Here is a 25,506-nt window from a genome sequence, read left to right as displayed (position 1 = left end):
AGTCACTGAAGAATGATGCTTATGTCGGGCACTGAAGAAGGAACAGGTCTTGGTGTAATCTGTGACAGGGACAGCACCACGAGCTGGCAAGTTTTGCTGGGCAGTCTCACTGGTTTGGTGATGATGACTCAGTGAATAGAGCCCTTCCCGTGGCCGTTGCTGCCTTTTTTTTTTTTTTTTTTTCTTGGGAACAGGTGAGAAATCACCTGTGCTGCCATGGAAACTGTCCTCATCCTCCCAAAACTGATGTGTCCTCACATGAGTCTGTGTCTATCAAGGGCTTCAAGACTTGCTCTGGCTCTTCAGCAGCTGCCATTTTACATTCTTCTGTTTCTCATCAGGAATTTGAAACTACATTGAAGCGGTGAATGAGGTGGGATAGGCTGTAGTAGTGACTGACGAGCTGCCAGGTAGGGCTAACCTATCCACTCATGCTTTCCACCCCGAGTGCTTTGGTTTTTCTTGGCAGGCAGCGAAAGAGGAGGAACGCTATTATGAATAGCAGAGCTGCTATTAAGGAATAGCCTGTGAAAGCAAAGCAGTGTGGTAGAGGATGGAAGTCCTAAAAGAAAATGCAGGCAGTGACCAAAGCTTTCAGTGGCTTCTTGCTGCCCGTAAGCATATGGGAGGCCAGCGTGATCCATAACAATGTGAAAACAGACAGCTACTTTCTTTTTTTTCTCTGTTCTAGTATGTAACAGTCTTGCTTCCGAAGACTTCACCTGAACTAAATGTAGCTCATCAGCTTGAGTCTAGCTCTTCAGCTTGTACCTCACTATGTGGACATTTGTGACTGGTGGAGTATGCAAGGGATTTTCTTTTTCTAAAAGTTTTCTTAACTGGGTATTTCTAAAGCCTGAAGAGACACTCTTTGTCTTTGCAGCCACCATGTCATCAGGTCAGGGATCCGTTTACTCTGAGTATGAGACTGACACCAGCCAGACATCAAAGCTGTTAAGAAAGTTTAAAGAGACACCATTTGTACCCATCGGTAAGTTTAAAGATGAAGAAACATGGTTACATGGTTACTCTTTCCCCTTCATGGGCAATCAATACGGTAAACATAGTCACTGCTCACCATTTTTGTGTGAACAGGAAATTACTTTGAAATTACTTCCTCGTGCAGGCTTTCTGTGTGGTGACAGCAGTACTCCTGCCTGGAATGGTATTTCTTCTGCAAGAAACAGGGAAATTAATGAGGCCTGTTATCTTAATTAGAAACCCAGAACCTACAATTACAAAAAAAACCCCAAAAACCCAAACACCACAAAAACAACAAAACCCAACAAACCCTGAAAGACTGTATAGGTGATCCTGTTAGGTGATAAGGAGTGTGTTTTGCAGCCGTTCACATTTCATCCTTCTCTGCTGTCATCCCTTAGTTTAAAAATGCATTTTCTTAGTAGGTTTTGTGGTACCCCAGCTTAAGGAGGTTGTTAAAGTTCTCAGCCTCTCTGCTGAGACCCCGAAAAAAGCCTCTGAGGGGAGAGAGGATCAGTCGTTTTCATCCTGAGAACTTCCCTCTGATCAGGAACTGCCTCTGACACAAGACACGTTTTGATTTCCAGCCACCTTAAATGGAGAGCAGTCGTGTCACTTGGGGTGAACTGTTCCAAGTGTTTGCCAACAGACAGCCGTCACTGGTTTCTCTGGTCACAGGACTTTGCTCTCCAGCTCGCTAGAGTGTACTACGAGCTCCACGAGTTCGGGTTCTCCCAAGCAGATTAACAGAACTGTCAGAGCTAGTTTGAAGGCCCTAAAAATCTTTATTGGTATTTAATGAGGCTACCACGTGGATCATGCACCAGTGAAGTAAGGGTTTGTAGCCTCACAAGTGGAAGTGGTAATACTCCTGTTCAGGGAGCCAAGCATTTGTGCATTGACACTCTGGATTCTGTGAGTGCATCAGTGTACCCAGGTTGGAGTTGGCACAGCTGGGGGCTGTGTTTGGTCCGTTGAAGGACTGAAAGGGACCTTGCTGAACCTCTCCCCCCCACAGCACAGGACGAGTGACATATGACTTGTTCTGTCGCAGTGAAAGCCAGACAAACGTGACAACACCCAAAATAGCAACCTCAGCAGGCCAGTGGGTACGTCAGGGTGCATCCACACGCTGAGTGTCCCAGCCACAGCCAAGCGATGTTCTTGGGTGGGACCTTACATGCAGGAAAGAGGGTGCAAGTAGCACATGTGCTTTCTGAAAAATACCCCAAAAAACTCTGACACCTTGAGTTACTGCTCTGGCATTTTAACACTAGTGGAAAGCTCTTGCTCTTATCTGCACTGACTTTTGGATTGAATGAGATGGAACTGGAGTGAAAACAGTAGACAGGTCAGGACTTGCCATCTACAGGAAAACAGAGTGATTACATCAAAACCTTGACATATTTTGTTTAGGTGGGTCACTTCACACATCTCGATGACCTGGATCTCGACTCACAAGGATGCTTTCCTTGCCTTGCAGGGATGGCTGGCTTCGCCGTGGTGGTTGGCTATGGGCTGTACAAACTGAAGCACAGAGGCGACATGAAAATGTCGCTTCACCTGATTCACATGCGCGTGGCAGCCCAGGGCTTCGTCGTGGGAGCAATAACGTGTGGTACGTACCGAACGAAAGGCTGTCCTCGGTGCTGGCAAACCACGGAGAACCTCTCGCGTCTCTTCTCCCTGTGGGTAGTACAGTGTGTGTGAAATAGCCTTAGGCTGGAAGGGTCAAGGCCATTATATTTCAGGACGTTTATGCTCTTTACTGGTATTCTATCAGCATTTCTAGAGTAATGTGATATTTAAGTACATGTATTTAATATTAAACTGCACTAACTTTGAGACTAGAAGTTCTGACTACTTTTAGATGTGGGAAGTACGTGAGGTTCTGCAGATGTTGAAGTGAGAGGCAAATAAAAAACCCAACTGGCTGACATTAATATTTTCCCTTGTAAATATGTTGCTGTTTCTGAATTTAATGCATTGGAAAATCAGCTTGTGTAGACTGTCGTACTGTATTTTTTTATATATGTATTTTTTCAGGACTGGAATTGTGTCCCTGAACATACAGAGTGCTTTGTACAGCCCAGGTCTCATCGAAGTATTGCAGCTGTGCATGTGTGTAAATGTATATCCCATGAAACACTGTCTATACTGTATTCCCAGAAGGTACAACAGGAAAGCTTGACTTGAGCTGCAAAGCAAACTAGAATTGGCTTGGGATCTGCATTTTCATATACAGTACATTTTCATGTCCACCGTCTCTGTATATGAAGAGTTTTGTAGTGTTCATCACTCCTTTAAAAAAAAATACAGAGAGCAGAAGAGGAAGGGAAACATTATTTCTATAGCTGAGAATATATCTTACTGCTAAGATCTTGAAACTCATTGTTTCCTATTTAACCCAGCTTTCTAACTGTGCTTGTACTTCTGTCTTGTAGGTGTGCTGTATTCAATGTTTCAGGAGTACGTGGTGAAGCCCAAGGAGTAACGGAAAGATAACTGCAATCTCTCTCCCGGTGGTGGCCTGTGTACTGCAGCTACAAACCTCATACTGAGGGGTTCTTGAGGAAAAACATAATACACTGTGTTAGAGAATTGCCCTATATCTGTTTTGTGTATGGTACACTGTCTTGAAGCTGGCGGTCTAAATGATTGTGCAAGGGGAGAGCAAGTATCAGGGTCTGGTTCTTTCTGATTGACACTACCATATCCCAGTTTTTAGGGGATATAGTAGAGTACAATCCCTTTATCTTCCCCTCAGCTGTCAATTCAGTGCTAAAATTGGTGACTCCTTTTTGCTGCTCTTGCCCAAAACCACAAAGTCTGGACTAGCTTCTGTGAGGCCTCAGGCAGAACGTGGAGGCCACGTCTGTAAGATAGTGTCATGAATGCTTTGCTGTCATTTTCTATCCTGTATATTTGTCAGCCTCCAGCTTTGTAATTTAGAAGCTTCCAGTAGCGCTAAATGACTTCTGAAATACTGAGATATAAACATCTATTATTTTTTTATTTAAGGCACGAGGTAAGTATTTGGTATGTTGCAGCTATTTAAATGTTATATTTATTCATTGTTAATGAAGACACAGGCTCCCTATTTTTATTATAGATTTTTCAGACTCTTGGATTATTATATTTTGTAACTTTATTTACAGTGCTCTTCTGAATAACGTTTAAATGTAACATTTAAAACACATATTGTGAAAACTAAACCTTGATTTTGTGTTCTAATGCTTTTAGTTCAAGTATGTGATCTATCTCTGATTTCTGCAGTATCATTCCCTATAGAATTTTAAAAATATTTAAATCTGAAAAGCCCCCATCATCCTCGATGAGGTGTTAAAACCCTTCTCTGTAAATTGCCACTGTTATTTTACACTCGAACCCCTTGTATCTCCAACAGAAGTCACAAAAATAAATGCGTTGATAAAGCCGATTTGTAAAAACCTCATTTTCTCCTATTAGCTTACATTCCACGGTGACAGTATGATGTCTCTTTGTAATAAATACTGCAAGGTACATCCCCCACCTCTCTCTGTGATGTTGTACAGAGCAGTGGGAGATGAAATCCAAATAAACATGAGCACTGGAGATAACAGGTGTTTGGCTATGGATTTGTTGGGGGGGGGGGCGGCCTCCCCCCGTGCTTCCAAGCCTCCTGCGGAGGGATGGGATATAAAAATCACCCGAGAGGGTGAAATGCTACTGGAAAGGGCATTCCCAGCCGGTATAATCCCGCTGCCCTTGACTGCCTGCTCTCACCGGCGTGGAGCGGGGGAGGGTGTAGGGAGACGTCCCTCCACCGCGCAGAGGCCTTTTCCCGTCACTTCCTCCTCCCCAGCGCGGGGCGGGAAAAGGAGCAGCTCCCTTCCCGTCACCGCCGTAACCCCGCGGCGCTGCGCCTTCTGCGGGAAGGGGTGGCCCTGAACCCGTGAGGCGCTACCGGTGCGTGAGCGACTGAGGCGAACTGTCATAGCGGCCGGGCTGCGGGGAACGGCCCCAGCCCCGCCCCTCCGCCGGTGACGCTCGGCGCATGCGCGGCCCTGCCCTTCTCCTGCCCTTCTCCTGCCCTTGGCGTCGTTGCTATGGCAACCGCGTGGGGCTGCGGTCGGGCCGGGAGTGGGATCGGGAGTCGCCCGGCCCGGCCCTGCCGAGGCGGGGAGCGGGCGGACGGGGGGACCCTCCAGCTGCCCTCGGGGCCGGGGAAGGCGGTTTCGGTAGGCAGGGGGGGTGGGGAAAGCGCGTGCCGCCGGCCCGGGGGTGAGGGAGGCGGTGCGGCCCTGTCAGGGCCTGTCAGGCCGCAGGGCAAGGCGGGCGTTGGGCGGGGAGGAGAGGGATCCCCCTCTCCGCACACAGCAGCGCTGTGGCAGATCCCTCTGTGCCAGGTTTGGAGTCTGCACCCAGGCAGGCCGGAGGGTTAAAGGTGTCCCCAGGCCATCACTCATACCCACGAGGCCCCGGACTCTGCTCTTTGCACTTGCCAATCCTTAATGCATCTTGTCCACACCTGGAGTGTCCGGGGGCAGGCGTGGAGGTGCAGCTGCTTGTCATGTGTCTCTGCCCACACAATACATACAGGCACAAAGGAACGTAGTGTGCGTTTTGGGACTTTATCAGGATGATTACTGCCTTAGTGTGAGAAAGGGCCTGCATTAATTACTCAGGGGAGGGTGCGCCTTTGAACATTTTTACTGATTGTTTTTCCTAGACCAAAGGTACACTAGATTTTTTTGCTGACAGTAAATGTCAAACAGAAGGAGAGGGGGCTGGAATACATCAGAAAACTGATCATCTTCAGTAAAGATACTAAATAAAGATCTAGACATTTCAATGGGCAGCAGTATTATCACGTTAACGTTATCATTTAATGCACAGAAATTTGGGGGAACGATGTAAGCCATGTTCTTGATGTCTAGTGCCTAAAGGGAGCATTAGGATAAACAGGGATCTTTCTTCCTCTCTCAGTCCTCCATTAACCCAAAAATGGGGGGAGCTGCACCTTTCTTTGAGATGTGGGAAGGAAGGATGGATGATTGCAAACAGCCTGTGTTTACTTTAGTCAGTATAACACGGTTGCTACATTCATTTGGATTTGACCCCAACTTGCTCTTCTGTAAAAATGTTTATTTAAACAGATCTGTTTAAAAACATTTAAAAACACTGCTTTTTGAATGCTAGGGTGAAAAAGATGCAAAACCCTTTTTGAAGACTGTTTGAGATCTGTTTATGGAAAAAGGCACTTGAAGCAGGGCAGCGGGGCTGAAGAGTACAGTGGCTGAGAGGAGGCGGTGGCAGGGGGTCTGTGCAGAGGTCAGTGAGGAAAAACTGCGAAGCAGCTGCTAGAAGAGGATGTTTTTCAAAGCGATGTTGATCTCTGCTCTCTGTCGCTTTTTATTTTCTTCTCGTTATGCTTTTAGTAAACAATGGAGTCAGACATAAAAGTGAATGAACATTTTAAAAGCCAGTTTAAGGCTTATCAAGAACAACAGCAAAGGCGGCTGCAGAATCTAATGGAGAGGAAGAAGGAAAAGAAGAACAGTCAGAAGAGTGATAATGGCAATACAAAGGAGACTTTCAGAATCCCAAATGATCTAAACCTGTTTGAAACAGGACAACCTGTAGATGAAGATGACAGCAAAAGGTAAAGGTGTAGCAGTACCGTTCCTTCAGGAAGTCAAAGAAGTGTATTTTACATATGATCTTATGAAATTCATATTAAGTTGACAGAGCACTTTCTGTCTTCATATATTGGGCTTTCATTATCCTGAGAAGACTCTTGCTGTCCCTAATGTGTTTATTCTCAGAGGATTGTGATGTGCTCTTTATTATCAGTGTTTCACAAATGAAAAGCAGAAGGACAGAGGGGTTAAGGATGACATGCTAGGGGCAGCTAGGTACTATCTGACAAAACCCAGTCATTCAGGGTCACTAACATCCTCTGAACTGTTGGTTAGTTCCTGCCTAGTCTTGTAAACAAACAGGTGCCCTAGAATAATTTCGAAAAACAGGTAAGGGCAAAGCAACTAATGGGTGCAAGCCAAAGGCCTGTAGCACAGAAAAGTGTTCCCCTGGCTGTCTTTGCAATATAACCAGATTTAATAGATCAAAAGACAGCCACCTGTATAGGAGGGTCTCCTAAATGGAGTTGCCTCCTGGTTAAGATATTTGACAGGGTTATACAAGGTAGGGTTTTAAATCTTACTGGGGCAGGGGTTTGGGTCTTACCTCATCCAGTGGGGTAGTATCTGGAGTACCAGGACATTGGCCATCCTGGTGTGGATCTACCTTGATCTCGTTTTTGGAGCTGAGCGCGTAATTCCATTTACTGGAGCAGAGATCTGAAACTCCAGCTCAGATCATTCATCTTCCTCCTAGGATATAGTCAGTCTTCTTTCTGACCTAATTAGTATTTTTTTACAAACTAGAAAAGGTCTGAAGTTGGACACATCCCAAAGATATCTGCAAGTTACCACAGTGTTGGCTACTCAGGGATCTGCTTCATGTTAGTGGTGAAGCCAGCTGAAGAAATTCCTGCTTCTGCTCCCCAGCTGTTTGCTAGAAACTGGATTCACTTTCTGGGACAAGGTTACTTTTACCTCAAGTCATTCCAGTGACCCAGTTTAAAGCTTAAGCCCACAGACTGTTTTACTGGGATCATGGTGATGTACTGTGACACAGGGGCAGGAAGGAGAAGCTGCCAAAACCATCAGATCATGGGTGAAAAACCACAGTTAATCATATATCTTTGAGACAGTTTCCTTTCCCAGATTCTGGGGTGGGGAAGGGCACCTCTAAAAAGTTTATCAAGCCGGTAACCAAGGTTTATTAGGCCCTAAATGCTGATCTTCCCTCTGTGTTACCTTGGGCAACTCCCTGCTCAGGTTGTTTCTGAAGATTGCTTCCTTAAACACCCAGGTGCATAAGCTCCAGCAGAGCTTTTGTGTAGATGCACAAAAAGAACCCGGGATTGAACCACTGAAACTTTCAGGTGCTTCTGGAGAATGTGGTGTTCATGCTGCAAAGGAAGTCTGTGTAGAAACAGGGAGCTGACCTTCTAGAAACTAATGTTCTCACTATTGCATCATACGTTGTCTTCTTCACATGGCTGTCTGATTTGCCAGTGTATTCTGATCTGACCTCTACCAACTGTCCTCTTCCCTTCAACATTTTGTTCTGGTAGTGTATAGAAGATTACTATGGATATCTGATTTTTTTCATTTTTTTTTAATGGAGTGCGAGACTGATTCCCATAGTTCAGATGTGGATTTGTCTGCTGGAGGAGAGTGCTTAGGCGCTCCCGTAGCACATCCTGGTGCAGTGTGTATGCTCTGAGGTGCAGAGTACAGAAGTCATCCCAGCAGTTCTTTGCTATATATGGTTCAGTAGTTTCGGTCTGAGTAATTCAAGAGCTATTACTTACCTCTGTTTTCAGTGGCACTGACTGTTAAAAGTCCCCATTTGACATGGCAGGTATAGCAGATTTATCTGGATTATACTTTGCTTCTGTACATCTGTGTTCAGCAAAAGAGCGATTATAAGTGTATCAAATCGGGGCAGGATTTGCTTCTGGAAGGGATTCATCAGGATGTACTTTGCAGTATTCCCATGACAACACGTTAGAAACTTGTTCCAGAGTAACAGGACTCCGTATGGTCTGCAGTGTCAGTGATTTCAGCACATCAGTGTTGTTTATAGCAGCACTTGGAAAACGTTCTCCTCTCAGAAGTCTCCCTTCCTCTGAGGCTTGGGAGGTTGTTTTTCCTTCCTCTCCTCCTACTCCCAAATTTTGTTTAGGCGAGTGTTCAGCTGAGATTTTTGTCTTTCTGTTTTGTTCCTTCTGTAACTTTATCCCCCCTGCTCTCTTTGGTGTATTTAAGATTAAGTGATTCTCCCCATCACATGGAGAATCTGTAACAGAGCTGGGAAAGACACCTAGCTGAATCTGAGTCGTAGGCCCTGCTCATAAGCTCTGCCTGGCTCTGTTTTCTTGAACTAGAGTGAAAAGGGTTACGTTTCTGCAGCCTGTTTCTTTTGGCTGACTTTCCGTAGCTGAGCCACTTGGGTGGAATATGCTACCTTTTTTGTAACATGTAGAGCCACTCTGGGATGGGATGGAGAAGTTTCTCAGAGGAGACTCCAGCTCTGTGCAGTTGGGATTTCTGTCCATTCTACTGTAAGTGCTTTTTCTCAAGACTTGGAAGCCAGCTCTGAGGAAGACATTGTTGATCAGGTGTGTTAAGAGCTTAGAACCTTTTTTTCATGTTAGTCCCCTGATAAAAATCTTTTTGTCCACGTGTCTCTAATTAGATCTGCGCAGTTTTGTTGCTCGCTTCTATGAGTGGTACATGTGGGAATAACTTAGTGTTGCCTTTTCTGTGCTCAGATTGCTGCTTTCTTTCTTCTCCTTTGTAAACAGCTGCCTTTGATCTCCCTTTGATTTGCAGCTTTGAAACAGAAGAGCATTTTTTAATTATGGATTGTGAATTGCCTCATAAATTGACTGTGCTGTTTATGGCAGTGCTTTAAGGGATCATTTATTCTGACATGTACATATGGAGCGTGCATTTAAAAGCTCTAAAGTCCAGTTGGAGCAAAATGATTGCTAAAACTTTTGAACAGAAAAGATTGAGGTGACTATTGAGATAGCTGACTTGTCTGGCTGTGGATGTGTCTATAGCCACAGGTATATACTGTAACAACTGGGCTTTATCCAAATCTCTGTGATCATCCAAGCTACCTACTTCTGTTGTCTGGAGCAGTCAATCTGTAGGCCAAAGGGGTGGGACACTGTGCCAGATTAAGTCACCAAAATGTAGACATTCAGACTGTAGATAATGAGAATCTAGGGCTCAGTTCATGTGGCTGGCATAGGTGTCTAGGGACATCTGAGATGCCTTAGGGTATCAGGAACATCTGTATGGGAATGACAGACAGGACACAGGAGACTTGCACCCTTCAGCAGCAGCAGCAGCTGGGGAACAGGTGGGCAGCTCAAATGGCACCTGTGTGTGGGTGACTGAATTGAGTCCCCTCACTTAGTGGCAGTCAGAGAGCGATTCAGGTCACCCTACAGTGGCAGCTACTCTGTATGCAGCGCTGGTTGTATTGACTAGACCTCCTGTGACTTTTGCGTGCTTTTAGCTTGCTGCTGACAGAGAGACACCTGTATTTTGGTAGGGAGTGGGACCCCACCCTGAAACTCGGATGGGGGGAGATGAGGAAACTCAGGTGGGGAGAGAGAAGAAACTCAGAGGCAGGCAGAATGGGAACCGCTGCCTTGAGGCAGCAGGGTCTTTACCACAAACATATTCACAGAAGGGGGTGTCTGTGGGACTTCTCTTAGGACATTTGGTTCCCTCTCTGGGAAGGTTAATTTCTGTTCTGAAATGCTGCTGTCTGGAGGAGTCTGGCTAAAAGGTATGTCTGAAGTTGGAGGATGTCAGCACTTCTTGGGGTTGGCTTGTATGTCCACACATGGGTGGCAAGTGCTCTCTGAGGTGCTCTCGATTCTCTGACTGGGCCCAGAAGTTTTCCAAAGAACCCTACGTTGTGGCTGTAGGAGCTCAGATGACCCTGGAACATCTCAAATAGATACCTAAGTGCCTGTGCTGGTTTTGGCTGGGATAGAATTAATTTTCTGCACAGTAGCTATTATGTAGCTGTGGTTTGGATTTGCACTGAAAACAGTGTTGATAACACAGGGATGTTTTCGTTATTGCTGAGCAGTGCTGACACACAGTCAAGGCCTTTTGTGCTCCTCACACCACCCCACCAGCGAGGAGGCTGGGGGGACACGGGAAGCGGGGAGGGGACACAGCTGGGACAGCTGACCCCGACTGACCAAAGAGATGTTCCATACCGTACAGTATAAAGCTGGGGGAAGAAGAAGGAAGGGGGGAACGGTCGGAATTATGGCAATTGTCTTCCAAGTAACCATCACGTGTGACGGAGCCCTGCTTTCCTGGAGATGGCTGAACCCCTGCCTGCCCATGGGGAGTGGCGAATGAATTCTTTGTTTTGATTTGCTTGCGTGTGCGGCTTTTGCTTTCCCTGTTAAACCATCTTTATATCAACCCACAAGTTTTCTCACTTTTACCCTTCCGATTCTCTCCCCCGTCCCACCAGGGGGGAGTGAGCAAGTGGCTGCGTGGGGCTTAGTTGCCAGCTGGGGTTAAACCACGACAGTCCTCACAATTGAATTGAGCCCCCAAGGCTTTAGCTTCTAGATTTTACATTTGGAGGAACCATCATTTAAAGACATTAAAGTTATTAATTCTCTGGATGTCTTAGAGAGATGAAACCCTTAAATGTTACTAAATGTACTGAAGAATAGGAGAAGCAAGGCTATTTCCTCCCATTTAGAGGGCTTTTTTTGATTTCTTTGTTTCTAAATGAATTCCAAAAAGCAACGTTAAAAATACAAACTGATGCCAGTCCATCCTGGTGGGGTTCCAAGAAAACCATATGAGGATACAGGAAACTGCTCTTTTGTGAATTGCTATGAAGCATTCATTTTTAAAGAAAGAACCTCAGTAGCAGCTTTTGTAGTTTATGCTCTGTTGGCTTCTATTGGCTTTGGTAAGTATAGAAAGTAAAGCCTGAAAGTCAGGGATGCCGAATGGTGAGCCTGCCTGGTTTCCTCTGAAGAACCATATAAGTAAAACTGAGTGAGATGAGTGAGACTATTCAGTAACCTCAGGAGCCCTGAAAAGATATCTGTTCTGTGATATTTTGCCCCAGACAGCACAAGGAAGTGCAGAAGTTTTTAAGAAGAGAGAAGTTAACTGAATAGATCAGATCATCAGCTTGTGTTTTGATCTGAGGTTTGGGATATTCTACTTAATTCAGTAAACTGTTCCTGTTAAGCTCAGTTTATCCAGCATACAGTCATTTCATTATTTTATTTCTGGAAGCATCTATGTGAAGCACATTACAGTGACCTTTGCCATTATGTTGGGCTTTTTTTTCCACAGGTTGCTTGAGGTTGAGAACGAGCAGCTCCAGGATCAGCTTCGAGAGGTCCGAGATGAGAACTGCAGACTATACAAACTGGTGACAGAGAAAGATTTTGAAATAAAACAACTCCAGAAAAAAATACAGGAGGACAGATTGGCTTTGTCAGGTAAACACAGTAACTTTGTATTCTCACTACGTTAGTTCCAGTGTTTGCTTGATGCTGATGACAGTAGAGGTGGGATAACAGATTAATTGTGAGCTCCTGGCAGTGAAATATTCATTTGACATCTCTTCACCTACTTTGTGCTAAAAAGGAGTATTTCAGTCACGTTGTGGTTGCCTCCTTTTCCACTCCTGTAATAAGCTTCTGCTAGGAAGAACCAAAATTCAGCTCTGAACTGAGAGAGACTTGTTCTCTGTCGAGCTTGCAGTAATTTGCAATAGCACTGAAACCACTTGGCTCTGAACTTTGAAAATACTTAGACACCTAGGTATAGATTTAGACAACACTTAGAGTTGCTACCTAAACTTGCAAGGATCTAAGCTGATGCTGTTTTGCATTTGCAGAGTTTACTAAACATCAATGTTTCTCCCATGCAAAGAGTATCGTTGCTTTATTTGCAGAGGGAAGCTCCTTGCAATGGTTTGACATGATAGCACTTACACGTGGAATGCTTAAAGATCTGCGCCTTACTCTGTCCTTCCATTTCATGAGCTGCAAAATGACTACTACTAGAGAGCTATTGAAAGGACAAAATGACTTCTGAGGTAGTCAGGTCAGACCTAAGGCACAAAATATTGTTATTAGTAATTATATGTCCCTTAATATAAGTATACAGCTCTTTCGGGGTACGCAGTGATCTCTGTTCCTCACAGATCTTCTGCAAACTTGCTATTATTGGCACAAAAAATGGCTCATAGAAATCATATTTTGGAAAACTCTGTTAGTGTCAAAGAGCAGTGTTGCAGCCTTCTCTGCTATGTAGTGTTAAATCCCTTATTGAGGTTCCTTTTGTTTGACTGAATAGGGCACATGTAGGATGCTGGCTGAATGCAAAGTCCAGCTTCTGAAGTGGCTTGGGTGTCCTTTGAAAACTGAACTGTGCAGGTTGCACCTCCTCCACTGGGTGCCACTGTTGTTCAGGACAGCAGTGATGACCAGGCTAGTAGAGAAAGGGGGAAACCAGCAATAAACAGAACTAAATAGCACTTAAATTACACCTTGATTCTTAAAAGCGATCTGTAGCTTGTATGTAGGAAAAATGATAAGCTATTACTGGGTGAGGACTAGGAGGCAGATGTGCTGTTGCCGCTTCTTTGGCTGACTCATGCCAGCTTGTGGCAGTTTGTTCCATGCCTCTGTGTTCCCTATCTATGTTGTGGCAAGAGACTCAGCCCCATTGCATGGGAATTAAAAGCTTTGATTGGATGTGTGCAATGCATTTGAAGACCATCATATGGAAGCACCAGCCTGGCTTCTGATTAGTTTAGTACTTACTGTGATCCTTAGCAGCCATTATTTATTATGAAAACTAAGGAAAAAAATAGCTTCTAGATGAGAGGGGACACACACGTTGGATAAAGGAGTAGGAACAGTGGAAACACTTTTAAAAATAATCAATTTATTCTTTTCTCTGCAACGTTTTTAAATAGTGACATGGGGTTATATTCTGTTCTCACCTGTATTCTGCATAGCCTCTTTAATGTCTCTAGGGATTTTATGGGAGTCAGAATTCACTTAAGAGTGATCTGTCATCCTTGCACCTCACCCTGGTTCTTGAATATAATCTTCACAGATGTCAGTAGAAAAGTCACTACTTCAGAGCACTAGAGGGGGATGAAAGAGTTAAGAAGAATGACAACAGCTGAGTTCAATCTTTATATATCTAACCAAGGATTTGTTATTGCAGGCTCATATTCATGACTGAAATAGAGGTTTCCGTGGACATTGCATGCAATCATACTGATTTTGCACTTGTGCGTGAACTTTTCTTCACCTATGTGATGTAGATGAAAGCCAAGTGACACACAAGCCAGTCCTGGGGATTACTTTATTCATGACACTAATCAAACCCTCTCTGATGAGGAGATGAATGAAGTATCTGTTTAAAAGAGCAATTAAAAGAGTAATACAGTAAAGCTCCATCTATAATTTCAAGGGACATATAAATAGGCACAATGAAATTTCCTGGATGTTATCCAGGACCCAACTGTAATAGTGTGCTTGACCTTTTAGGACAGATGTCTAGAAAAGTTCGCACCTCTGTTTCAGCAACTCCTCCAGTAGTAAACAACCAGTGCAAAATAGTGTTGGGTTTTTTTCTGTAATACGCCACAATAACCTGTTCATAACAGTCCTTCACAGTGTTAAGCAGAAAACACCTCTACCCTTTCTATGTAGTAATGTTGTTATGAGCACTGTTGTGGCCTTCTGACATGTGGCGGTTGCTGAAGTGTGAAATGTGGCTTTGCTAGCCACAATGTGATGCTGACTCAAAGGACCAAGCAGTCCAGCTGGAATCACTGATGCCTCTTTTCCCTCACTTGTTCATTTAAGTGCCTGGCACAGCTCTGAGAGAAATGGATTAGACAATAAAAGTACGCTGTGCATTGAACAGAGAACAAAAGGATCAACTATTCTGAATCTTGCTTGTAAGATATGTCCTTTGCTTTTATGTATACTTTTCAGGGGTGTCTGGTTTAGCTGGAGATGTTGCAGCTACTAAAATAGTTGAATTAGCCAAAAAGAATCGTGAGATAACTGCTGAGACTGAGAGTGAAAAAGCCAAAGTGAAGCAACTGAATAACAAAGTCAAAGAGCTGGAGAAAGAAGTGAGGCATATTTTCTTGTTCTCTTTTTGCATGCTAAAACATAGAAATCCTGCTTTTGGGATAGAGGAGCTGTAGAAACTGGGTTTAATTCATGTTTCCCTTTTGAATTTGCTCTTGCATATATGCTTGCTTTGAGTTCTTGTAATTTCTGTCCATGCTAGGAGAGAGGGATGTGTGCCCTCGGCTGTTTCCACCTTTACAGAAAGGAGGAGGTAGGGAAGGATATCTGTAAGTTATAATGAGCGAAAGATTTGTTAAATACCAGTTAGGAATGTTCAGTTGTATTTGAAGCACAGAGGCTTTTCCAGCAGTATGGCAATGATGGTTTTATCTTTTTTTTTTTTTCTCTCGTGTGAGGAGGAGCAAATTTCATACCATTATGTCTTACATTCCCACCTCGTTAATACCAGTCATAAATTAGTACTCTATTCTTCTAAGTTTTATGTATCCACATAATGAAAACTGTTTTCTGCCATAAGTACTTCCAGAACTGAGACAGTAACAAACTATAACACTTAAGACAGCAAGTTTTCACTCAGTCAAATTTATTTTTGTGATTCAGTACGACTTTTTTATATGTACTAACCTTTCACAGGAATAATTTTACTCGGGTGACTGCTGAAATTACAATTAGATGCCCTGATGTCAATGATTACTTTGTTCATTGGCTACAACTGCACTCCCTTACACAATACTGGTGAATTTTTGGATAATTTTTAATGCTTTGCTTCCATAGAAGACATCATTTAAATGGATCAATAACATTTCTAATGCTGACAAATGCATTTTTAGTCCGTCTTTCACGATCTCTTATTATCATGAATCATGCATCATTTTCAGTTATCTGAAAGATCAACAAATGGTAGGTTAAATTTTTGAGAACTCCTGCATAAATTCAGAGTGATCTGGTCAGAGGGATCTTGTCAAACAGTTGGCAGGCTGGCTAAGAAATATCAGGTGCAGCTGAGGACCTACAAAATCAAACAAGTAGGAGAGCAAGCCATGAATAATTTCAAGAAAAATCAACATGGTTCTAATCCCCTACTGCAGAAGTGTAATCACCGTTATTCAAACAGAGACTTGAAATATTGTCAGACATTGACCCAAAAGAAAGGACCATAGACATTTCAGGAAAGGAAATCAAACTCAAAGCAAACAGAAATTTTCAAGAAATAATAATTGCTGGTCAAAGCAGAGATGGACACTTTAGGTATGAACTAATCTGTCCTTAGACACCAACACCATCAAAACCAGAACCAAACATAGCAACCTGTCTCATCTGAGGTAAAGATGAACCACAATCTAAATCCCACTGAGACCATGCCCTGGTCAACGGTCTGTATTTTCTCACAACCTCATTTGGGGTGGCTGTTCTCTAAACTAATGGTCACTAGCTGAGTTTGTGGATTGTAGTTGTTCAGTAGAATTGTATGAAGATGTAAAATATGGGTAAAATTAAAGCAATGTTTGACAGTGGGAGGTATCTGAAGAATGTTGAGTGATGAAAGAGAAGAGCTGTCACCAACAGGAACCTGCAGTAATTCACACCACTTTAGGATCTCTTAATCTAAGCTGGATCACTGTCTAGACACTAATCTTTTTCCATTGTTTGTAGAAGGAACCAAGAGAACTGAAGTCTAACTTGGTTGCCCATGCATAAATGTAAAAGTACAATCTGAGGTGCCATTTAACCTCTCAGACATCCCTGCAGGGCTGTTAGATATGACAGTACTGGCAGTCCTGGTGCAGGAGCTGAAGGCCTGCTGGATACCCTTGGATGCCTCAAATGGGTCTAGACAGCTGTGGGTGGGCAAGAAAGCCGAATCCATAGTCAGTGCATCCACTTGATGTAATGTAGGTGTCTACTGTAGGGTGGGCTGAAGACTAGGCTTCCCTGATTGTACTGACTAGACACCATTCTTTGTAGAGACACATCCCCCTGCCAAAAACAAGGGATGTCTTAATTTTTGAGTTGAATTTTATCCCCTATGCCTACTTCTAGATGCCTTAAACTCTGCAAAATTAATTGTGGCAACAGTACCTTAAAAATGCATCACAATATGTACTTTCACCAGTGGAAAACACTGTTATTTTACATAATTGTTAGCTCTTTGCTTGTATGAAAACTAAAAAATACATAAATCGTAATTGTTTTAATGTGACTGTGTTCCCACAAACAAAACGGAAGGTGTGGCCGTTGAGCAATCACTTAGCAAAGGGTGGTATGTGTAAACAAAGACTACAAATGGATTTTTGCAGAATATTTCCTTAGAATTTGACCTAGCAGCTGTCAATTCAGCTGACCTAGCTGAAATTTCTCATTCTCAGTCCATTGGCTGAAAGACTTTATGAGTTGGATAGAAGGGGTGGCCTAACCATTGATTTACTTGCAAAGAAGGGGTGACATTAGAGCTGGCTCCAAGTTACACTGTGTTTCCTCAGATACCACTTTAATGAAGAAGCTATTTCTTAGAGCCTTCTTTTATTCAGGCAAATTATCAAAAATTTCTGTCCACCTCAAAGAATGAAGTCTCAGCCCTTTAAAGCAACACTTTCTGGCCTTTCCAGCTCCAAATTCACTGCACCCCTGCCCAGTAAGAAGTTTTTGCAACCTCAGCATAGGACATCATTCAGAACAGAAGGGGCTATATATCTGCCTGCCTTTGCTGTGGCAAGCAATAGCAGACATATTCTCCACGAGTTGAGAAATGCAACCTTAAAGCTACCAGCTAAAGAAAGAGAGCCTTGATACCATTACTAAACCTCAGCTATAGGGCATTAGGTAGTAATTTCTCCTTTTAAATTCCTCTGGTGAGTAAACTATGTGCTTTCTATGAAATATACTGTGTTATTCTTGAAAAGTGGGTAAACTGACATCCAGAATCTAGAGACAACATCCTGATCTGTACTGGACTGGCATTTATGTATATAAACACTTATTTTATGAAACTATGATGATAAAATCCCTCAGAAGTCTCCATACTTGATAATTGATCCCATCTCAGCAAGTCAGATGTTTTCACTGAAGTTATTCCACAGTAAAATAACATATGCTTCTTTGGGAAGTATTTCAGGAAAAAATTGTATGCTTTCCTACTGATTATGTTTAAAAAGCAAGGGAAAATTAAGTAATTTTTTTTCTAGAGTAAATAAACATTGATGTAGTACTTTTTTGCTAATTAATATTACATGAAGGCATGCTCTTCACTGTACTCATTCTATAATAACAATGCTTTTTTTTCCAGCTACAGAAAGCCATAGAAAAAATAAATTCTCTTGGTGGTGGTGATGCAGGAATCAAGCAATCAACTCTGAAGATGGTAGAAGGAAACTTGGTACGCATTGTAATTGAAGAGAGGAAATCAGAAGCTGATACTTAGTTCTCTCCTATTGTGCAGTCCTTTCCTTGTGACAAGGATGTATCCCTGTCACTAGTTTTGTGACCAAACTGCTCTGTTTGTACCTTCACTATGATCACAAAAATTAGGAAAGGCATTTGCATGGGACTGGGAAAAAAAGGGTTCTGTGATCCTGATGGATCTCTGGGTCTTAATCACTTCAGTTTTTCCCTGAGGATTCTGTTCTTATTGAGTATATTCTTCTCTTCGAAGGCTGAAAGTCCAGAGGTGAAAGCATTGCAAGAAAAATTAACCACAGCCAACTTTAAAGTGATGGAGTACCGTAACCAACTCCAATCTGCAAAACAGGAATTGAAGATGACCCAGAAGGTACTGTTGCAGGGCACAGTCTTTGGCTGGCAGAGGCTTCTTTTCTTTTGAGCTTTGATTAGCCTCCATGAAGTATTCCAGTGAACTGTAAGGAGGTAAGAAAAGACATGGGCATGGTGGTTTCATGCTCTGCCACCGCAGATGGATGACTGTGTCCATTATTTCTATTGCTATGATGGGTACAGATTCTTTAAGGTTTGAAAGTCCCGGTTCAGCAAAAGAGGTTTGTGACTGACTTGAAGCATACATTCAGGCCCATTCCTCCTTTCCAAAACATTTAATTATGTATTTACTTTTAATGCAAGCTTCAGTCCCATGGAAGTCAATGGGATTAAAGACCATTCTTGAACTAAAGCACATATTTAAACAATTTGTTGGAGTGACATCCAGAGTAACCTTTTCCTCTTTGATTCATGATGTATTTTAATGCGTTACTATGTGTTCTGTTTCCTTTGGTTTCATTACTTTGCATGAGACCTGCAATGCAGATCAGAGTAGAGAATATGGTCCTAAAAATAGAACTCTGCTGACCTTTTTATAAATAATTTAAATGCTCTTCATACTAACTTTAGCTCTTGTTAAAGTGGCTGTGTCGAAATTGTGCAAGAGAGATTGGCTCAATTCCTGATAGTAAGGGTGTGTATTAAGACAATATCTCTACTCTGTTCCTGTCTAGCTCTGGTTAAGTATTCATTATAGCAAAAATAATTGTGTATATCGAAAACTGTTAGTAATGCTTACTGAACCTTGGTGAAGAATTTGAAGGCCTCTTTTTACAGAAGTAGCACAGTTTGACACCCAGCTATACAGCTAGATAGTACAATTTGACACTCTCCATAGGCAGGCAGCAGAACACAGATTCATGTTTTTAAAAAAGCAAAGAATATTACTCAAACATCAAAATACTGAATTACACACCTCACAAAGTGAAATAATTCATGTTAGCCAAACCCTTCCTAAGCACCAGCACTCCATATTGTGATAATGATCTGAAAGAGCTTATATCAGCCGGATACTGGATATCAGATACAGGTGATAAAGATCAATACAGTGGTTTGTGTTTACTGCTAGAGAGAGCAGCTTTTCCTCCCCTCTCCTCAACACATGTATTTCAGCCTAGCCTTATTGTTGATGCTAATCCCTTTTTCTTAGCTTTTAGCAAATGAAGTCGGTGAAGATGTGAATATTCAAAGTCTCTTGACCAATCCTGGCAGCTGGCGTGGACGAGCCCAGCAAATTCTTGTTCTCCAAAGCAAGGTGAGGTAAGACCCTGTATAATGCCACGTAAGCTCGGTGCTGGAGTGCTCTTTCTAAATATAGATATTGCCTCAGTTTAAGGTAAAGATACTGTTAGTTCATCATTAAGTAATTCTTAGCATCTATACCTGCCTATAAGGTGTGTCCCAGTGCAATGTTTACTGCAAATACATGGCCAGTCTTCCTCTGTGTTGAGGAAAGCAACTGTTAGAATAAAACACTTTATGATAACTTTTAACATACTTTTTGGTACGTTTCTGTTCGTGTGTGTGTGCCCACGTACGTGTATGGTAGTGCGATGTTAAATTTTAATTATGTTTTGATGTGTGCAGGGTCTTTCAGAGACCTGCAAACTATATTCAGTAGTCTATTGCAAACATGCAAGTTTCAGTATTTAAGCTAGCTATCTTTTGCATCGGTGTTGAAGGAGAAAGTTCAGTGACCTTCGAGATCTATGGCATCCCAGTTAAAATCCCAGCATGTTCTGAAGGTGCCTCTGTCCACTGAGTACAGAAGGAGCTTTGTCAGTGTCTGTGCTCTCACTTAGACACTTTTGTTCAGTGCCTAAAGTCAGGTGGGAAGAATTGAGGCCAGATAAGATTTTCAAGTTGTTCCCCCAGGAACTTCAGTAAAATCTTTAACTCTTGAATCTTCTGAAGGGCACAGTCTAGCTGAAATGTCAGCTTGGAACAGGGAGGCAGTTTCGTCTGCATCTTAAATAAATACACTCAGGTATTTTGATACATATTCTTCCTATTTTTCTGCTATTTAATTATATGCCAACAAAGTGTGATTTTTGCCCTCTGATTGACTGAAATTGTTAACCTCTACTTTCCCTTGAGCAAATTACATTTTTCTTCTGTTAGACCACTTGGCTGGGATTTATCTGAAGGCTGTATGTACTGTACTCCACTGTAATATAGAAATATCTTTTTAAGCCAGTCTCCTTAGGCCCCTTCTATACTCATCATAGAGTCATAGAATAGTTTGGGTTGGAAGAGACCTTTAAAGGTCATCTTGTCCAACCCCCTGCAATAAGCAGGGACATCTTCAACTAGACCTGGTTGCTCAGAGCCCCGTCCAACCTGCCCTGGAATGTTTCCATGCCCCCAGGGATGGGGCATCTACCACCTCTCTGGGCAACCTGGGTCAGGATTTCACCACCCTCACTGTGAAACATTTCCTCCTTCTGTCTAGTGTAAATCTCCCCTCTTTTAGTTTAAAACCGTTACCCCTTGTCCTGTCACTACAGTCCCTGCTAAAAAGTCTGTCCCCATCTTTCTTGTCAGCCCCTTTCAGCCCTGGCAGCTGCAGTAAGGTCTCCCCGGAGTCTTCTCTTCTCCAGGCTGAACCCCCCCAGCTCTCCCAGCCTGTCCTCCCAGCAGAGCTGTTCCAGCCCTCGGAGCATTGCTGGGGCCTCCTCTGGCCCCGCTCCAACACGTCCATGTCTATCCTGTGCCGAGGGCTCCAGAGATGGATGAAGCACTGCAGGGGGGTCTCCCCAGAGCGGGGCAGAGGGGCAGAATCCCCTCCCTCGCCCTGCTGGCCTTCTGGGCTGCGAGCGCACATTGCCGGCTCACGTCCAGCTTTTGTTCCACCAGTACCCCCAAGTCCATCTTGGCAGGGCTGCTCTCCATCCCTTCATCCCCCAGCCTGTATTGATGCCAGGAGCTGCCCTTCACCCAGGTGCAGGACCCTGCACTTGGCCTTATTGAACCTCCTGAGGTTCACATGGGCCCATTCCTTGAGCTTGTCCAGGTCCCTCTGGATGCCATGCCGTCCCGCCGTCCCTCAGACATGTCAACTGCAGAACTCAGCTTGGTGTAGTCAGGGGGAATCTTATAAATAGAGTCACTGGATCAATAGTGAGGTAGGTGCATCTTAGCTTAGAAGACACCTTAGAAGATGCACAACGCTGTGCTGTATCAGTGCCCATTTCCTTCTACTGACTATAGAAGAAGTCCATAGTGAATAGCTGAGATGCAGGGACTGAATTCAATTGACTACACATGGGTGTCTAATGCCAGCCGAGATGCCATAGGGTGTCCCTCTGACCTCTGGTCATATGTACTCCAGAGGAGTTTGAATGTCATGTAGATCCTGCATCATATGTGTCTCCAGTATCCCAGGGCATCTAAAACAGCACTGGGTACCTATGGTCAGGCTAGTGAACTGGGCCATAAACGTTTACATTGTGGACATCCTGGACTGTGATTCTGCTAAAGATTGGGATGCTTAAACCTCTATGGGTGCATGGGTGTCTGCCCTTTCAGAGGAGATCTAAGGTATTATTCTGTTGCCCACACATGTTTTTAGTGGTATTCAAGATGCTTTGGAGTATCTGCCTGGCCTCCACATGTGGCTCCAAAAAGGTGCAGATCTCCCATGTGTCATGAGTCTCCTGTAGGTCTGGTGTCATATCTCCTCCCTGCACAGAAGCCCCAGGTATCTACATGTCTTTTAGCAGATAACAAATTTAAATTCAAAAAAACAGACACTGCTGTATGTTAGTTAACCACAATAATGTCGAGAAGTAATATGATGCTATACTCTTGAGCTCCCTTTCATTATGTCCTCTTTGATGCTGGACCACTGTACTCATCATAAAGGTTCTGGATGACTTGTCATTATTGTCCCCTAGGTTCGAGAGCTGGACAATCAGTTGGGTCAAAACAAAACCAGAACATCACTGAGTGAGATTGATGAGGAACTGCTAGCACTTACTGATCCAAGGAAGTTGTCAGCCCGAGAGAAGAACTTGTTGAAGATTCGCAGCTTGGAAAAAGAAAAGAAAGAAACCTTGGAGGTAAAAACCTGTGAGCTGATAGAGTCTGTTTGGGTATATAGTGCGTAATAACTAGCCTTCCTTCAGGGTATATGTTACACCCTACCAGGAGGCCATTTCAGAAACCCACCCAATCTGCTGGAGGAAGTCCTGTCACGGTTTACAGACATAGCAAAAAGCTTCCACGCTTGTTTTCTGTATCGCGCTCTTGCGCCAGGCATACTTCTGTACTACAAGATTTGGTCTTCCCCCCTGCTGCATGATTCATCTGTTGGATTCATCCACTTGACCTGAAATGTGGCCACCTGACAACTGTGCATGATGTGTGACATTAGAAAGAGGAAGAGAGGCCCTGCATTGCAATGCAGCTGGTACTGGCTTTATACTGAAGGTATATGTAGAAAAAAGCCCTGCTACAGCTGCATCCAAGCTCTGTAGCACCCCCCTCAGCCTGTGGCCAGGTGTACATTCTTCATGCAATGTTAAATACAAGCATACCCCTCACACCTTGTGTCTGTATGGCCATGTGCTTCTATGTTTGAACAGAATAAAGATGAGAATTACATCAGACACCCTCTTAAGAGGCATTCTGAAAATGGGTCTTACTCTCCATCTATCACATGTAGTTGCTGCAAAAATAAACAGTCATCCAGTGTTTAGGGGTTGAGAGAGGCTATAGCTAGTGGCAGACGTGGGAAGGGTACGTAGGCCTGTGTCCAAAGGAAACATGGGTAGTGGGGGTCAGCTACACATAGTCAGGTTAGCAAAGTACTTGTGCTCCTTCCCTGTATTCACTGTAGAGGCCACCTGGCACCATCCCAGAGCTTGATTAGCTGCTGCTCTTCTCCCCGCAATTCGTGCAACAGAATGAGCAATGGCATGATACACACCTTTCACGCTCGGCCGTGAGAATGAAAGAGAAGATTTATAGCCACGGGCACACAGTGCAGGGAAGGCTTTCCTCAATAACTGTAATCTGTGTGGTTCCACTTATGCATTTGCGTTTCAGGCTCCATTCACAATAAATGCCCCTGTACTTGTCCATTACTACTTGACTGCTAGCATGCTCCCTGGCCAGCTGTCTTCCAAGGACAGCTTCTGGTAGACAATGTAGCATCACTACCCTGTACCTGAAAGGAAGAGAGTTTCCCCATGGAAAATGATGAGGCAAATGAAAAAGAAGGGGCATACAGAATTAGGTTTTAACAAAAAATTATAATTTGCTTTCTGGCACATACTGAATCAACCTAGTCCATGTGTGTTCCTGAGTAGATCTTTTTTGATGCAGGCAAGCAGGCAGTGAGTAGTAGCATTTATAATTTCTACTTACTTAGGGATGGTATGGTATGCCAGTTCCATTTTTTCGATTCTTCCAGGTGATGTGTGATTCCTTTAGCTGACTAAAGCACCTGGGGCTTGGTGATAGGCTATAACTGTCATTTCCTATCCTGTGTTTGCATCACTGCAGAAACTCACTGGGGAACATGATGCTCTCCAAAAAAGTCATGAGGAAGTGAAAAAAAAACTTGATGCATCAAAAGCCAGGAACAAAGTACTGTGCAGTGAAGTGAAAACCCTGAAGGGACAGATCATAACCTTGCTGGAGAAAGGAAAACACGACGATGAGCTCATAGACGCCTTACTGGTACAGTCTGACTATTACTGTTTGTCCCCGCCCCTGCAGATCAGCCCTGTTTCTATAAGTGATGGAACATGATGTCATTTAATGACACGATGACACAGACAACCTTAGGGTATATGGTGGCCTGATGAATCAAACTGTGACAGGCAGAGGTTTCATAGTCAGCTAAAGCCCTTCATTTTGGATCAGATCATGTAAAGACTGCAAGACAGCACCAGGCATGACACAGTTGCAGTCAAATGGCTCTAAGCTGCAAATGTGGTAAGAAACATTTTGCAGGATTGAAATAGGTTTGTCTGGCAACTAGAGGAAGGGCTTCATTCCTGATCCATGAAGCTGGACTGTATTCTCTGTTCTGCTTTCAGCTGCATTTGTAGATTTTTTTTCCTGAGAATGTCTGTTATCTTGCACTTTAATTTATTGTGTTACACCACCCAAAAGACACAAGGTGAACCATGAGTATTAAACCATATGAGTATTAAACCATGGATATTCACTTGCAGTAGCAGGAGCAGAGAGGACTTGGGCCCTTCAAAACCAAGAGTATTAGCAGAGACTCAAGATGCAACTATGCTGACATAAATGGCTGCTGTCAAGGTCTTGCAGGACCCTTTTGTCCTGCCATGGTTCTAAACAGTCTTCCACAATTACAATAATGAAAAAAAAAAATTAGAAAATATGCCACTCCTTAGTAAAGTTTTTCCTGATTCAGCTCCTCACAAGTTTCAAATCACTTACATTTCCTTGCTTCTGTATGTGGGTTTTAGCTAAGACATGCTTATGACTAAGCTGGCATTCACCTTTCTGCACACTAGGCAGCTGTGGGGAATATGGGGCATCTGAGCAGCAGATCAGGCAGATTACAGAGGAGCCAAATCACAGGTGTCACTTTTGCTAAGTCTGAGCATTCTCACTAAAAATTATTACAGAAAGACATGAGTTGACTTGAGAAGAAATGGTTAACTTGTTTTATCCCTTACATCAAAGCAGCACCTTGCTTCCAGTTTGTTGGCCTGACAGAACAAACTGTCTGACAAGTATTAGATTTGCCAGTGTGAGAAAAACTCCAAACCCACTGGTAAAACAGCCTAGCCTCAGAGCTGTAATCTCATACTACCCTTATCTTTTAATGTCACTATCACACAATCTGATTGTGTCCTAGCTTCACAAAAAGCACATTGAAATCTTTTCACTTTTACCCAATTTATGAAAAAGTCAGCTCCTTTGTCAAAGGCCAACCTTTCTTGCTCTCTTTTCTGCTACACTGAGTAGCAAAGATACCAGCAAACTGAATCTTTCAGTTGCTCTGGTCTTTTCTACTT

At 43.3% G+C, this 25,506-nt stretch overlaps 2 protein-coding genes across 2 annotated transcripts in view; both read left to right on the top strand.

The window, feature by feature from the left end:
* Window positions 1-888: 888 nt before the first annotated feature.
* On the top strand, window positions 889-3,475 carry HIGD1A (HIG1 hypoxia inducible domain family member 1A; the record flags this gene model as incomplete). Its single annotated transcript, XM_082015355.1, has 3 exons — window positions 889-991; window positions 2,465-2,599; window positions 3,426-3,475. The coding sequence occupies 3 exons, from the start codon at window positions 889-891 to the stop codon at window positions 3,473-3,475; spliced, it is 288 nt and encodes a 95-aa protein (XP_081871481.1).
* A 2,932-nt stretch (window positions 3,476-6,407) lies between these two features.
* CCDC13 (coiled-coil domain containing 13) overlaps window positions 6,408-25,506 on the top strand; it is a gene marked incomplete at both ends in the record, with an annotated part of 32,758 nt that continues 13,659 nt past the window's right edge. Inside the window, 8 exons of the mRNA XM_082015042.1 lie at window positions 6,408-6,625; window positions 11,958-12,106; window positions 14,630-14,772; window positions 18,018-18,107; window positions 18,384-18,500; window positions 19,653-19,757; window positions 22,399-22,563; window positions 24,011-24,187. Of these exons, the coding sequence (XP_081871168.1) occupies window positions 6,408-6,625; window positions 11,958-12,106; window positions 14,630-14,772; window positions 18,018-18,107; window positions 18,384-18,500; window positions 19,653-19,757; window positions 22,399-22,563; window positions 24,011-24,187 (1,164 nt within the window). The remainder of the gene's footprint in view (window positions 6,626-11,957; window positions 12,107-14,629; window positions 14,773-18,017; window positions 18,108-18,383; window positions 18,501-19,652; window positions 19,758-22,398; window positions 22,564-24,010; window positions 24,188-25,506) is intronic.

The sequence above is a fragment of the Phaethon aethereus genome, assembly GCF_964289735.1.
Source record: "Phaethon aethereus genome assembly, chromosome: 2".
NCBI classification, from domain to species: domain Eukaryota; kingdom Metazoa; phylum Chordata; class Aves; order Phaethontiformes; family Phaethontidae; genus Phaethon; species Phaethon aethereus.
This window is presented reverse-complemented; position numbering and strand designations above follow the sequence as displayed.